Raw genomic sequence first — 15,586 nt, 5'->3', positions numbered from 1 at the left:
CTCAAAAAAAAAAAAAAAAAAGTACCTATCTGAGGATTTTACTATGGACTTAATGAGATTGCAGATGCAACTTGTTCACACCGTTCTTGGCACTTACTAGGTGCATGACAAACTGTAACTAGCATTATCTAAATATCTACCATAGTGCCTGGCACATAGTTATGCAGACAATTTATGGTGAGTGAACTGCTGAGAAGGGTTCTTGAGAGGAGGCACCAGTGGGAAGGAAGGCCAAGGCTATCTGGGAGGGTCTGCCTGTTATTTTTCATAGTGGCAGCCAGGTGAGGTTTTTCTTCATTTTTTCAGACCAGAATGGAACAAGGAGCCTTTTTAAGAGAGAGCCCCTGCTGACTGCTCTCTCAGCCGAAGAGGTAGCATCTGCCCTCCACAAGCTTCATGAAGACCTGTGGAAGACTCAACAGACTCGGGTATGTTTTTTTGCTCTCCTTCTCTGAACTCTTCACTCCCTCGAAAAGCTTGAGACAAAGATGCATGAGGCATTTGGACCTGAGATTAAGATGGGATGAGTTTCACCTCTATCACTTACCACCTGGCATCTATGAATAAAGCATATGGATTTCCTGGCCTTGCCTTCACTTGCAAAGTAGGGCAGTTAGTGCCTGCCTCACAGGGTGTGGTGAGGGTTAGATGAGTGAGGGTATTGAACAAACCCTGTAACTATCAAACCCTGTACAGATGTGCAGCATTATTTTGCATCACTTTCCTCCTAACCATGGATTGATTCTTGGTAGCAAGGTCTCCAAGAGAAACTTGACAAATTGGAGACCACTGAAATTTCAGGTTGCCATTTATAGGAACATTCTAGGCTCAAGACTAAACTAAAGGTTGCACAAATTCCTCCTTGCAGTGATCCTATCAATCAGTACAAATTAAATGCCACATATAACCAGCCACTTTGAGCTGGGATACAGAAAGGAGAAAGACCTGATCTCTGTGAAGGTTCTCATAGCAGAACCAGCAGAATTAATTGGATCAATAACTGGTGCAAATGATGCACTGTTAGAACTAGAGGAAAGGTGCAGGAAGAAGAAGGGGTGACCTTTGTACTAAACTTTAAAGTAGGAGTTTGTGGAGGGAAGAGGTGACCTCTGGGCTAAGACTTTGAGCAGGTGTTCTGTTTCAAAAGACATAGACAAGTCAGAAGAGATTCTTGGCTCCAGCCAATTGGAGCCTATCACCTCAGAGAAGGAAATGCATGTGAGTTCAGAGGCAGATAACCCAGGAGTCTGGGATTAGGTCCACAATGGCAGACCACTACAGAGGCTGAGAACTTAAGCCCTGGCTGAGATAACTTTGTGGAAGACAAGAAACTTGAGTTTAGCCATGCCCTTCCTTTCCCAGGATGATCTGAGGGATCAGGTCCAAAAACTGGAACAGCAACTAGCTGATACTGAGACGGAGAAGAGCCAGGTCAGCACAGAGTTGCAGGATCTGCAGAGACAGCTGTCCCAGAACCAAGAAGGTGAGAAACTCAAGGCAGACCGGGAGATTTGGAGGGAAGAGAGAGGATAGGTAGGAAGCCCAGAAGTGGCGAGGATAGGCCTGGCAGCCACTCTTTTTTTTAAGGTTAAAGAACAGAAATTTATATCTCACTGTTCTGGGGTCTGGAAATCCAAGTTCAAGACGTAGGCAGGTGCGGTATCTGGGGAGGACCACTCTCTACTTCCAAGATGGCACCTCGCTGTTGCTACTTTGGGAGGGGATGGCTGCCGTGTCCTTACAGGGTGGGAGACAGCTGGGCAAGAGTGGACATGGCACGGGCCCTTCTATATGGGTGCCAATCCCTCCACAAGAAAGGCGCCTCCAGCTTCATCCCCTCCCATAGGCCCCACCCCTAGCACCTTTGCCGGATTGTAGGCTCCAACACCTGGAGGGGACACAAATCACAGCACCCCCTCACTGTACACACCCATCGACATACACCTGTGCCCTGTCCACAGACCATGGGCTGGAGCAACCTTCCACCTCTCATTGGTCTCCAGATGCTGAGGAGGCCTGTCTGAGCTCCAGGCTCTCCTGAGCTCAGGTGAGAGCTTCAGGCACCCAGAGGTTAGCAAGGGCCCAAGGTCAGCAGCCAAGGCTCAGTTGCACTCAAGAGGGCCTGGGGCAGAGCCAGGTGATGGGGGCTGCCTCAGTTTCCACATCTGCAACAAATCCTGGGCACCCCACAGTACAATGCAGATTGTGGGTTCTCAGACAGTGGAGTGGCCAGTGACTGGAACAGTGCTAGATGGAAGCTGATAGACCAGGAGTATGGCCTGGCTAGATGCTGCTCCTGCCACAGGTCACGCCTCCTCCCATTGTGTCCTCCCAAGACATGCGCTGGCCTGCAGGGGCCTTACCAGAGGTGCACAGTGCTGGCCACATGCCCCACAGTTCACTTGCAGCCTCCAGCCTGCCTCCCCTTCCCTCCATGGCCCTGTCCAGGGACAGAGCACTGTGCACGTCAGCTGGCATCACAGGACCCTAGGTGAAACAATGGGACCTCAGTCCAGCAGCCACTCTCTTTATTGTTTATCCAGACTATGAGATGGTGTCTAGAGGTATCTCCAAAGGGTGATGACTGCCTTGAGCTATTGTTCTGCTTTGTTCAGCCTTTGGGGGCCATCCTGGAAGAAGCAATTAGGAGGAACAGATTTGGTGAGCTAAGAGAAGGAGGTGGTCAGGCTTCCTTTTTCTGTCAGTGCAGGATATTTAAAACGAACAAACAAACTGGAGACCAAGGGTCAAGACTCTGAGAGCTCTGTGTCTTTTGTCATTTATCCATTTTACTTTTTTTATTTTTTTGAGTCAGAGTCTCACTCTGTCTCCCAGGCTGGAATGCAGTGGCACACTCATGGCTACCACAGCCTCAACCTGCTGGGTTCAGGTAATTCTTCTGCTTCACCCTTCCAAGTAGCTGGAACTACAGGTGTGTGCCACCATGCCCAGCTACTTTTTTTGATTTATTGTAGAGATGATGTCTCTCCATGTTGCCCAGGCTAGTCTTGAATCTATGGACTTGCTCAGGCAATCCTCTCACCTCCATCTCCCAAAGTGCTGGGATTATAGGCATGAGCCACCGCCCCCAGCATGTTACTTGTTTTTTTTTTAATTAGAGAATATAGTTTATTTAAAAGTAAATTAGAGAAAGAGAGAGAGAAGAAGAGGAGATTTATCTCCTCAAGGTAGGCCAAAGCTAGGAAGCATGGCAACAGCCATAGCTCAAAGAGCACATGGCCATTCCAGAGTCTAGCAAGGCCATATTACTTATTTTTATCATCTCCAACTATGTTCAAAATTAGCTTTTGATGGCAAAAGGATTATGAGCTTATTTGGGAGAAAGCAAGGAGGGGGAATCTGGGAAAAACATATCTGTACCACAGCCAAGGGCTGGAAAGAGTGGGAACTGCTTAGAATGGGAAGGAGGGGGAAGAGAAGAGGACGACTTGGGGAGTGAGTCTGGGCCTTTTTGCAGCCACTTGAGGGCTCCCCGAGGACCACACAAATAAAGCTGGGTTCTGGTGCGTGTTGTAGAAATGAGGGACAACCAGCAGGGCCACCCGAGTCTCTAGGAACCTCTGCAAAATCATAGGCTTGGGGGCTGGAAGGGGCCTCCAGTGTCATCTGGGTCAACCTTGTCTGGAATCCAAGACTGAGACTTTCTCTGTTACGAGGATGAGGAAGTGTTAGAATGATTAACAGGTTGTGCTGGGGCTGGCCACAGCGGGGAGCCTGCACAAATAGGAGCAACTGGTAGACAGGTGATATCTCTAGGACGCTGCATGTAACCCTCTCCTCCTTGGCCTTCTTCCCCTTTGATTCTGTTCCTTATCCTCCATCTGCCTCTGCATCCCTCTTTTCCCCCACCCCCAACCATGGGCCTTATTCCACCATCTCTCCTCTTCCTAAAGAGAAATCCAAGTGGGAAGAAAAACAGAATTCCCTGGAATCTGAGCTGATGGAATTGCATGAAGCTGTGACATCCTTACAGAGTCGATTACGGCAAGCAGAGCTACAGGGAATGGAAGCCCAGGTAAAGTGGTACTGTTTGGGGAGGGGTTGGCCTCAGGACTAGTCCCTTGGGCTCACCTTGGCCTCTGGTCACGTGCCCAACTTCCTTCAGCAAGTCTCTCAGTTCCTCTGGCTGTCTCCATGTCCCTGATGGCCATTGCCAAGGTTCCAGTGAATCCTCCTTCAGTTCCTTTTTCTGAATTGAGTTTGAGATTGTTGCTCCTAGGCTTGAAAGACCTAAGCCTGGATTGACTCATTTGTACCAGGCTGTCTTCCCTGGACATAGCAGAGCCCTGGGAGGTGGTAAGGATGCTCTTTCACAGTATCGGCTTAAGTGGAATATACCACTTTTTTGCTCAAGTCCTTGTTTCTGCTAATGCCACAAAAAGGGAAGAGAAAGGCCAGGGTTGGAGTGACAGTATCAGGGAAGTGTAGTGTAAGGTGGTTTGCATTTTGTTTTCCAGAGTGAGCGAGAGTTACTTCAGGCAGCCAAGGAGAACCTGACAGCACAGGTGGAACATCTGCAAGCATCTATTGCAGAAGCCAGGGCTAAGGCAAGTGCTGCCGGTATTCTGGAAGAAGACCTGAGGACAGCGCGCTCAGCACTGAAAAGGAAAAATGAGGAGGTAGAGAGTGAGCGTGAGCGGGCCCAGGCTCTGCAAGAGCAAGGTGAGCTGAAGGTGGCCCAAGGGAAGGCTCTGCAAGAGAATTTGGCTGTCTTGGCGCAGACCCTATCTGAAAGGGAAGGGGAAGTGGAGACTTTGCGGGGGGAAATCCAGGAACTAGAGAAGCAACGGGAAATACAGAAAGCCGCTTTGGAACTGCTGTCTCTGGACCTGAAGAAGAGGAACCAAGAAGTGGATCTGCAGCAGGAACAGATTCAGGAGCTGGAGAAGTGTAGGTCTGTTTTAGAGCATCTGCCCATGGCTGTCCAGGAGCGGGAGCAGAAGCTGAGTGTGCAGAGGGAGCAGATCAAAGAGCTTGAGAAGGATCGGGAGACTCAGAGGAACGTCTTAGAGCATCAGCTTCTAGAACTTGAGAAAAAGGACCAAGTGATTGAGTCCCAGAGAGGACAGGTGCAGGATCTGCAAAAGCAGTTGGTTACTCTGGAATGCCTGGCCCTGGAACTGGAGGAAAACCATCACAAAATGGAGTGCCAGCAAAAACTGATTAAGGAACTGGAAGGCCAGAGGGAAATGCAGAGGGTGGCTCTGACCCACCTTACACTGGACCTAGAAGAAAGGAGCCAGGAGCTGCAGGAGCAAAGCAGCCAGATCCACGAACTGGAGAGCCACAGCACCCTTCTGGCAAAGGAGCTGCAGGAGAAGAACCAGGAGGTCAAGTCCCAGCAAGAGCTGATTGAGGAGCTCCAGAGGCAGAAAGAGCATCTGACTCAGGATCTTGAGAGGAGGGGCCAGGAGCTGATGCTGCAGAAGGAGAGGATTCGGGTTCTAGAAGAGCAGAGGACTCTGCAGACCAAGATCCTGGAGGAGGACCTGGAACAGATCAAGCTGTCCTTGAGAGAACGAGGACGGGAGCTGGTCTCTCAGAGGCAACTGATGCAGGAGCGGGCAGAAGAGGGGAAGGGCCAGAGCAAAGTGCAGCGCGGGAGCCTGGAGCACATGAAGCTTATCCTGCGTGATAAGGAGAAGGAGGTGGAATGCCAGCAGGAGCATATCCAGGAACTTCAGGCACACAAGGACCAGCTGGAGCAGCAGCTCCAGGGCCTGCACAGGAAGGTGAGTGAGAGCAGCCTGCTCCTAACCCAGCAAGAGCAAGAGATAGTGGTCCTTCAGCAGCACCTGCAGGAAGCCAGGGAGCAAGGGGAGCTGAAAGAGCAATCACTTCAGGGCCAACTAGAAGAGGCCCAGAGAGCCTTGGCCCAGAGGGACCAGGAACTCAAGACCCTGCTGCAAGAACAGCAGCAGGCGCAGGGGCAGGAGGAGAGTGTGAAGGAAAAGGCAGACACCTTGCAGGGAGCTTTGGAGCAAGCCCAGACGACACTGAAGGAACGGCAGGCAGAGCTTGAGGACCAGATCGAACAGGTACGAAGGCTCCAGGAAGAGTTGGCAGCAGAGGGACGGCAGGTCCAGGCCCTGGAGGAGGTGTTGGGAGACCTAAGGGCTGAGTCTCGGGAGCAGGAGAAGGCTCTGCTGGCCCTCCAGCAACAGTGTGCTGAGCAGGCACAGGAGCATGAGGCGGAGGCCAGGGCCCTGCAGGACAGTTGGCTGCAGGCCAAGACGATGCTCAAGGAACGGGACCGGGAGCTGGAGGCTCTGCGAGCAGAAAACCGGTCCTCCCAGTATCAGAAGGAGGCTGCCCAGGGCCAGGCTGAGGCTCTGCAGGAGGCCCTCAGCAAGGCTCAGGCTGTCTTGAAGGAGAAGGAGCAGCAACTTCTTGGGCAGGCAGAATTGAGACGCAGTTTGGAGGCCAACACAGCTACCCTGCAGACCACCCTGGATGCCTGCCAGGCACATGCCCAGCAGCTGGAGGAGGCTCTGAGGATACGAGATAGTGAGATCCAGGACCAGAATTTCCGTTACCAGGAGGATGTGCAGCAGCTTCAGCAGGCACTTGCCCAGAGGGATGAAGAGCTGAGACATCAGAAGGAACAGGGCCAGCTGCTGGAGAAGTCTCTGACCCAGAGGGTCCAAGAGGATATGATCCAAGAGAAGCAGAATCTGGGACAGGAGGAAGAAGAGGAAGTGACAAGGGTCCTCCGCCAGAGTCTAAGGGAGCTACGGCTGACTCTAGCCCAGAAGGAAAAGGAGATCCTGGAGTTGAGGGAAGCCCAGCAACAGAGTAGCCTGGAGGCTTTGCCCCGTAGCCACACAGCCTCCCTGGTGGAGGAATCATCTCCAGAATTAGGTTCTTCAGGGCTCAGGCTGCAGAGGGAACTGAAGCGGCTGCAGGCAGCCCTGAGGCAGACAGAGGCCAGGGAGATTGAGTGGCGGGAGAAGGCCCATGGCTTGGCACTGTCCTTGGCCCAGAGCAAGGCCAGTGTCAGCAGTCTGCAGGAGGTCGCCATGTTCCTACAAGCCTCTGTCCTGGAGCGGGACTCAGAACAGCAGAGGCTGCAGGTGAGTCACTCTAGGGGGAATAGGGACTGGGGACAGAGCACTGCCTGGCTGAGCTCAGGGGCTGCCTGTTATCCTGGGTCTTGTGGTGCCTCGGGAGGGTGTGAGAAAGCTGAGATCATGAGCACTTCAGCATCAGTGGGATTTAGGCTACTGTGCTAGTGTGGGGGGTACAAAGAGGATAAGACACCCACGGTCCCTGTTCTCACAGAGCTCACAGTCTAGTGGATAAGCAACTATAAAGCAATGTGATTAGTGCCTAACAGAGGAAGTTCAGTGTGCTCCAAGCATGCTGGAGGGATGCCTGACGTTTCCTGGGGGTGAGTCCTGAAAGGATTGCTGGTAAAAATGGTGTTTAAGATTTGATCTGAAGGGACCAGCAAGGAATCAGTCAAGCACAGGTTGGGGAGGAGCTTTCAGGGAAGAGGAAAAAGGAGTTGAGAGCAAATGGCATATCTGTATAGGTAGCTCAGGTCACTTGGGACAGAGGAAGGAATCGATAAGAGACAATAGGACAACAGGGCCCTCAGCATTCAGGGCTTATAAGTTATGCTGAGGACCTGGGTCACTAATGGGAAGTAGATGAAGGGTTTAGGGCAGGGAAGTGGCATGATGAAAGATATAGTTCAGAAAGGTTACTCAGGCTGCTGTGTGGAGCAACAGAAGATCTGGGGAAATCAACTGGGAGGCTATACTAGAAGTCCGGGAAAAGGTGGTGACCCGAGACAGTAAGTGTGAATAAAGACACGTGGATAGATCTCAGAAGTTCATAGGACTTCTGGCAGTTGATTGGCTATGAGGTGGGAGGAATAAGGGCAGAAAGAAGTCAAAGACAATACTCAGGTCTGTTCACTGAGATGAAGAAAAGCGGGTGTGAGAAAGAGGAGTGGAATGGTGAGTTCAGTTTGGAAATGGAAAGAGTTACCCATGGCCCCTGCAAGGGAACATGTCCAGTAGGCAGATCAGTGTGGTGGTCAAGTTGAAGGATGAGGTTGGAACTAAAGGTACTTTGGAGTCATCAGCAGTTAGGAATAAGGGGGCTCCTGTGGGTAGAATGTCCAGTGAGAAAGGAAGGGGGTTTAGAATAGGACTTTAGGGTATAGTAGTTAACCTCAAGGACAAGTACCGTGTCTTAGTCATCTTTGTACCCCCTGCTCCAGCACAAGGCCTGTATTGAGTAGGCAAACAGGAAAGTTAGGTTAATTTGTAGACTTAGAGAGGCATTGTTTCTTATGCCAGGAGAAACACAGTCCACTTTTCCAGGAAAATTGGCTCTACATCTTGGTCCCTGACTAAGCCCCAGAGAAACCTCCTCCCTCATCCCAGACATACAGTACCCCAGAGAGTTGCTTTCTGGGAACTCACAAAGCTCTACTCTTATTAAAGGGCAATATGAAGAGAAGAAGGTACATTTATGAACCCTAGAGTCAAATTCTTGAGTTTGAAATATGGTTCTACAGTTTATCAGCTATGTGACCTTCATTCCTCTGACCCTCAATTTCTTACCACTAAAATAGGCAATGATAGTATGCAATGAGATGATATGTATGAAGTGCCTAGGAAGAAAGCACTCATTAAATAGAACTCTTTTCCTATTTTCAGATCCATTCTTGCAGGTACAGCAAAAGTGAGGCATATAGTTGGGCAGGGGGGCACTTTCTACCTATATACTTGGGTCACCAAGCAGTATTTCCTTAGTAATGTAGCTCGGGTCAGGGTCACGTCACCATTCCCTTCTCTACACACTCAGGAACGTCTTTCACATGCAGCCTTTTCATTGAAGTGGCACCATTTTTTATTTTAACATTTTACATGCCAGGCACTGTTACTCTCACTTCCTTCCACAACTACCCTGAAAAGTGGGAACTGTTTATTTTCCTCATTTTATAATTGAAGAATGGCTATTCAGAGAGGTTAAGTAACTTGTCCAAAGCCACATAGCAGAACTAGAATTAGATCTGAGTAGTCTGCATCTAGAGTTCAGGCTTTCTGCCACGTGACTCTTCCTTTCTCCCAGACAACCTGCACCTACAAACGTTCATTCATTTTCTCTTATCTGTCTCTCTTCTTGGCCATTATTGTTTATGAAACATAAGGTGCCTAGAAAGTATCTAGTGTTAGAACTCCTCACTTATCTAAGGGATTTAACCTCAAGGGCATATGCATGACTTGTATAGTCATTTTATAAATGAAGTAATCAGGGCTTGGGGAGAGCTCATATTTGACCAGAGTCACATAGCCAATAAGTGATAACATGACACCCAGCCCTGTGTGACTCCAGATTCTGTGCTGTTTCTACGACACATCAGTGCTCCTCTCAAATGAGATGGGGGCTCTGGTCCTAGATCACTTGTGAATTTCCATGTAGCCTTGAGTAGATCCCTCTCTGCTCCTTTGTTTTATTCTTCTGTAAAATGAAGGTTCTAGACTAGAATGGCTCAGAGGCTGCAGGCAAAATAAGACTATAACCTGAGGAGAAGAGCACACTGGTGTTTCTGAGGACAGAGGGTGAGTGGGTCTGGTGTGATTTTTGCCCTATACCTTGGTACCCCAGGGTGAGCTGGAGCTCACCAGACAGGTGCTGGAGAAAGAGCGGCTACACTGCCCAGGCACAACCATCAGGGCAGAACAGGGGTCCGGAGGAGAGCAGACTGTGCAGCTGGGAGAGGTGAGCAAGAGACCCGGGGGGAGGGTGTGTTGGGGGCTTGACCCCTTCCTGTGGGAATTGGGTTTCTGAGCCAGATTGGTGCCTTTTCCCGCTGCCTGTTCCCTGACCTGTTCAAGGGGCTGTCAAGGTAAGATTCACAGGTCTTTCCCATAGGCCTCAGGAGTGGAGGCTGAGTCTAGTCCTGGAATGGAAGAGAAACAGCCATGGAAACAAAGGCTTGAACATCTGCAGCAAGCAGTGGCGTGGCTAGAAATTGACCGGAGCAGGCTGCAGTGCCACAATGTCCAACTGAGGACTGCTTTGGAGCAGGTAAGTAGCTTCTGCTGTCCTCAGCTCCCTCCTCTGGGGTCTGGTGGGCATGCATTTCTACTTCACATGTAGTCCCCAGAGCAGGGGTCAGTAAACGGCAACCTGTGACCAAATCTGGCTGCTGCCTGTTCTGAAAATTAAGTTTGATTAGAGCACAGCTATGCATGTCTATGGATGCTTCCCTTGCTACAACAGTCAACTTGAATGATTGTGACAGGTAAAATGGCCCACAGAAAGGCCTTTGCTCCAAAGGCCTAAGAGGCCAATCCTGCCTCTTCTGCCCCAGTAGCACCTCCTTGTGCTCAGGATTGCCCTTGCATGTGCTCTCCTCAGCCCAGGAGTTCTCCTCTCATGGCTGCTCTCCCCTTGCACACACACTGGCCCCCCTCTGGAGGAAGGCGGCTGTGCTCCAGCCCCAGAGCTGAGCCAAGCCCTGATTTCTTACCCGCACCTTGGCAGGTGGAGCGAGAGCGGAGGAAGCTGAAGAGGGATTCCATGCGTGCATCCCAAACAGGGGCCCTGGAGCTGAGCGAGGCCACAGCCTCAGCACCCAAACAGCAGGTTTACCTATTTTCCTCAGCTGCTGCTTTCTGATCCCTGAGCCTGCCAGAAACTCAACCCTTCTCACTGCATACCCCAGGCCTCCCTTGGATGGGGGGGTAGGGTAGAGGCTTCACCCAATCTGAGATCCCCTCCTGACTAGGTTCTGCCTGCTCAGTACAGCTTATTCTGTCCCTGCCCTGAGAAGGAGGCCTAACATTAGAGGCTGTGGGAGGCATCAAAGCTAGCACCCCTGCCTTCTGAGGAGCTTGGATCTGCTTGCTTCCAGACCAGTGCCCCAGGCTTACCTGGTCAAGATCCCTGGTATATGGGTATGTGTGGTGCCTGCCAGCCCATGACATACCTAGGAGCCTGATCACATCTTTGCAGATCTCTTAGATATCCTTGCTCCTTGCAGGACTGATTTCACAAAATTAGGGTTCGCGGCCTTTCCTGGAGCCAGAGTTCTTTTTGGGGGGTAAGGGGTTGGGGAAGACTCCCAAGCTGGCACTCTTAGCTGAGGTGTGCTCGTCCGCAGACACAGTCTTGTGCAGGTAGGGAGCAGCTGTGCATAGTGGCTGAGCACTAGCTTTCTCCATTCTTCAGTGAAAGCTCCCAAGGGTAGGTGCTGTGTATTACTTCCTCCCTCCATCCTTAGCTCACAGCCCAGGTTAGCACAAAGCAGATATATGGTGTACTTTTGTTAAATAAAAAAACTCAAAGAAGCAAATGCCATCCAAGCCTTTTGGATGTTCAGCATCCGGTCTCCATGGATATGGCCATTATACTGGTGTGGGGCCTCTCCCTGCCCCAGGGCATGGTGCTCCACAGGGGTTCAGTCTGAGTTCAGGCGCTTCTGGTTCACACCCCTTGTCAGGCCCCCAGGATTGTGATGAGAAACCTCACAGTGAAAAGGCCTATTCCAACAAGAATGCTGCTTTTTTCCTTTAGGATGGAAGAGAAAACCAGAAGAGCTTCTCAGATGCCAAATATGTGGTTGAACTGCAGAAAGAGGTGTGTTCTGTAAGGATCCATTTTCTAAGCCCTATTTTCTTTCATGTACTCGGGCAACAAGGCCTTACTGTCTGTTATGTGCTCGGCCCTTTATGTACCTCCAGCAGGAAGAGGGGGAGTTCCTGCTTTCAGAGAACTTCCATCTCCATGGGAGGCAAGAGAGCCCCAGTCTCAACTCCCTCTGTTGTATACTTACGATGGGAGTGGGGATGATCCAGGCTCCAAACCTCCAGATTGAGGGGAGGACTGAGGATTAGGCATCTGATTTAAGGAGGACGGACTGGGGCAAGCAGAACTGTCCTGGCCTCCCGCCCTCAGATGTCCTTCTTGTGGGCAGGACTGTTGTCAGCACACCAGGCAGAGGAGCTTGGCATGGCACATGATTCAGGCCTCATAGCTCAGGTCAAGCTGCCACATGCAGAGAAATGATATGAAGTGCCTTCTTGCCTCCTAGGCGTCACCTAAAAAATCCACTGTTCCAGCAGTATTAAGAAGTATGGAATTTTGATTTCTGAACATATTTCTGAAGTCAGTACTCATTACTGACAGGGCCTGACTCTAGCTAGACCTGAGCTATTACTTTGAATTTTGTTAAACTCATACAAAGCAATCCTGAAGCAGGGCCTGATGAGGGTGAGGCAAGAAAGGCCCCTTTGGTGTAGAATTAAAAGAGGCACTCATTCTCTACCCAGAGTGCCTCTTTAAATGTTGCATCCCAGGCAACCATCGCCTCATTCTAGTCCTTGACCTGCCCTAAGATCCCAGTACTTCATCTCCTGGTTGTCTAGTATACCTGTGTGAAGAATGGAAGGATTAGTTGGTGATTCTCAACCCTGGCTGCACATTAAAACCACCTGGGAAGCTTTGAAAAAATACTGATACCCCAGGCCTCACCCCACTCTAATTAAGTCAGAAGTTTTTAAAAACCTTCCAAAAGGAGCATGATGGAACTCTCTATAGTGATTAAAACGGTCTGTATCTTGGTTGGGATACGGGGTTATGCATGGTTATGAAACTCATCAAGATGTACACTCAAGACTGGGCGTGGTAACTCAGCCTGTAATCCCAGCACTTTGGGAGGCCGAGGTGAGAGAATTGCCTGAGCCCCGGGGTTCAAGACCAGCCTGGGCAACTTGGTGAGACCTCGTTTATACAATAAATCACAAAAATTAGCCAGGTATGGTGGCGTGCACCTGTTGTTTCAACTACTTGGAAGATTGAGGCAGAAGAATCGCCTGAACCTAGTAGGTCGAGGCTGCAGTGGCCATGAGCAACGTGCCACTGCACTCCAGCCTGGGTGACAGAGTGAGACTCCAATTCAAAAAGAAAAAAAGTACACTTAAAATCTGACCAGCCACTTTGGGAGGCCGAGATGAGAGGATTGTCTGAGCCTATGGGTTCAAGACCAGCCTGGACAACTTGGCAAGACCTCATCTCTACAATCAAGAAAAATTAGCTGGGCATGTGGCACATGCCTATAGTTCCAGCTACTTAGAAGGCTGAGGTGGAAGGGTTGCCTGAGCCCAGCAGGTTGAGGCTGCAGTGGCTGTGAGCTTGCCACTGCACTCCAGCCTAGGCAACAGAGTGAGACTCCAACTCAAAAAAAAAAATCTGCGCAGTTTTTCACATGTAAATTATCCTTCAGTAAAATTGATGAATAGCTTTGTTGTTTGAGTTTGAGTCACATGTGCAGCCAGGGTTGAGAATCATTGGATTCTCTGATTCCTAGGACCCTTCCCCCAAACACTCTGAAATCTGATTCTGAGTTTCATGTGTGTGGTAGAGCTGATTCAAATATGGGACTGATGAGAGCTCAGGAACACAGAGCAGAAGTTGAGACTGCCTCAGGGCCCTCAGCTGCTCTCCCTTTGGTTTCCTGCCCACCAGGTGGCCCTGCTGCGAGCCCAGCTGGCCTTGGAGCGGAAGCAGAAGCAAGACTACATCGCCCGCTCAGTACAGACCAGCCGTGAGCTAGCAGGCCTGCACCACAGCCTCTCGCACTCACTTCTTACTGTGGCCCAGGCCCCAGAGGCCACTGTTCTAGAGGCTGAAACCCGCAAGCTGGATGAATCCTTGACTCAAAGTCTGACATCCCCAGGGCCGGTTCTACATCCTGGCCCCAGCACTGCCCAAGACACCTCCAGGTAGCAGCCACAGCTTGGGCAAGTCCAGGCCAGCCTGGGAGCACACAGACAGACGGGTGACTGTAGAGCAGATCATGGCCCCTCAGCACAACTTCAGGTTTGCCAAAGGAAAGACCTGGCTCTGTTACCCATTGGGAGCTCCAGGTCAGCTGGCGTTCCCAGGAAGAGGAGGGAAACCTGCAGGGCTGGGAAGGGCCCAACTCACCTGGGAACGAGGCAAGTCACGTTTGCCTGCTTGCCTACAGTCACCCAGAGAAGTGCCTTGCCCTGGCCAAGGAGCATCTTCTGCCTCTCGTCTAGAACTTATTTTCCTGGCACTTCACCTTCTCCTTTAACTTCCTCTTCAACAATAAACCCTGGATCTGTACATTAGTTCTCTGCTGCTGTCTCCACTTGTGCAGCTGGGGAGCAGCAGCACATCAAGGGAGTTTACTAAGACTGAATTTGCAAAAGATTCCCATCAGGTGGCATGAGTTTGTTGTGTGCCATGCACTGTGATGGGGAAGGGTTACAGAAGGTACACAAGACAAAGCCCCTAGAGAGCTATGTCCAACTGATAAGAACAGAATAACACTCATTGATGAGTTAGAGACAATTTTGTGCACCAACTGGAACAGCTGTAGTGATTCCATGGGCAAAGAAAGGGAAACAGGAGCCAACACTTGAAGGAGGGAATATTGTCAGGGTGTTGCTAAGCACACAGTAAGAAGACTAGTCTGGCTGTGGCAGGGGGTTAAGGTGGGGACAGATGATTGAGGGCTTCTAGTTCTAACTCATGGACAGTAAGAACCTTGAATGTTCTCGACTGAAGTTCTGGAGCCTCCAAAATACTGAGTTGACCTTTTGACTGAAGTCAAAGCCTCAAAAGATCCATCTGGCCCCATTCTTCCCTGGGTGAATGCCCTTGAATATTCCTTCCTAAACATACCAGATGGAACTGACTGGTCCCCCATAGTCCAACCACATGTCAGGCTAGTTGGGAGGATGGACTGTGGCAGAACTTGTCATTTATGGACTGGCCCTGGTGGAAGCAATCTGGACTAAACCCAGCTCACAGGCTGAAGACCTATTGTTGGCAACTGTCTCAAAGCCTAATAACAGTTTTCTTTAAAGAAGCAGGTCATGACCTTCTTCTGGAACCATAATCTGAAATTCCTCTTCCTTCCCTAAGCCTGGGGATAGAACTAAGGCCTAACTAAGAATGTAGGGGTTTGAGAGCAGCAGCCACTCATCCGGACCTACTGATTCGAGGCTCTGTTCCATTGTATTCCACCTTACACAAAGCTCCCATGTGGGCATGAGGCCTTTCACAGCAGCCAGAGCTTTGTTCCAAAAACCTAATGTGCCGTTCAGCAATAGGTGCTTAGTAAAACTTGCACTTCAGAACCCTCAGAAATGGAGCTGAGGCCCCAGAGACACTGGCCTGATCCCCACCTCCAGGCAAATTCCCTGTGGCTCAAAACTTTTACCTGGCCTTTAGGCCTTTTCTGTGCTGGTTGTTTGTAGGTACAAGCAAGACATCTCTTGGTTGCTCACTTTTTACATTCTCCAATTCTGGTTCTCTGACTCAGAGGCTCCAGAGGGACCTTGTTGGTTGGTTGGTTGGTTGGTTGGTTTACAAACAGGATCTTGCTGTGTCGCCCAGGCTGGAGTGCAGTGGTGCATTCATAGCTCACTGCAGCTTCAAACTCCTGGCTCAAGTGATTCTCCTGAGAGGGTTTTTTCTTTTTCTTTTAACCTTGGAGTTTCTTTTCAGCACCATTATCTGTAGGTCATACTCCAAGGCCTCAAGCCCCACATAACTTCTGGGAGTCAGGGGA

At 50.3% G+C, this 15,586-nt stretch overlaps 1 protein-coding gene across 2 annotated transcripts in view; it reads left to right on the top strand.

The window, feature by feature from the left end:
- CEP250 (centrosomal protein 250) overlaps positions 1–14,137 on the top strand; it is a 49,657-nt gene extending 35,520 nt beyond the window's left edge. For both annotated transcript variants that reach the window (XM_008055478.2, XM_021711105.1), the window contains exons 24-32: positions 307–428; positions 1,363–1,483; positions 3,915–4,036; positions 4,479–7,094; positions 9,646–9,759; positions 9,913–10,068; positions 10,528–10,629; positions 11,560–11,622; positions 13,510–14,137. In XM_008055478.2, coding sequence (XP_008053669.1) covers positions 307–428; positions 1,363–1,483; positions 3,915–4,036; positions 4,479–7,094; positions 9,646–9,759; positions 9,913–10,068; positions 10,528–10,629; positions 11,560–11,622; positions 13,510–13,770 — 3,677 coding nt within the window. In that variant the 3' untranslated portion in view covers positions 13,771–14,137. The remainder of the gene's footprint in view (positions 1–306; positions 429–1,362; positions 1,484–3,914; positions 4,037–4,478; positions 7,095–9,645; positions 9,760–9,912; positions 10,069–10,527; positions 10,630–11,559; positions 11,623–13,509) is intronic.
- The last annotated feature ends 1,449 nt before the right edge of the window (positions 14,138–15,586 follow it).

Source organism: Carlito syrichta, unplaced genomic scaffold (assembly GCF_000164805.1).
Source record: "Carlito syrichta isolate Samal-C Ts95f unplaced genomic scaffold, Tarsius_syrichta-2.0.1 Scaffold301864, whole genome shotgun sequence".
Classification (NCBI taxonomy): Eukaryota; Metazoa; Chordata; class Mammalia; order Primates; family Tarsiidae; genus Carlito; species Carlito syrichta.
This window is presented reverse-complemented; position numbering and strand designations above follow the sequence as displayed.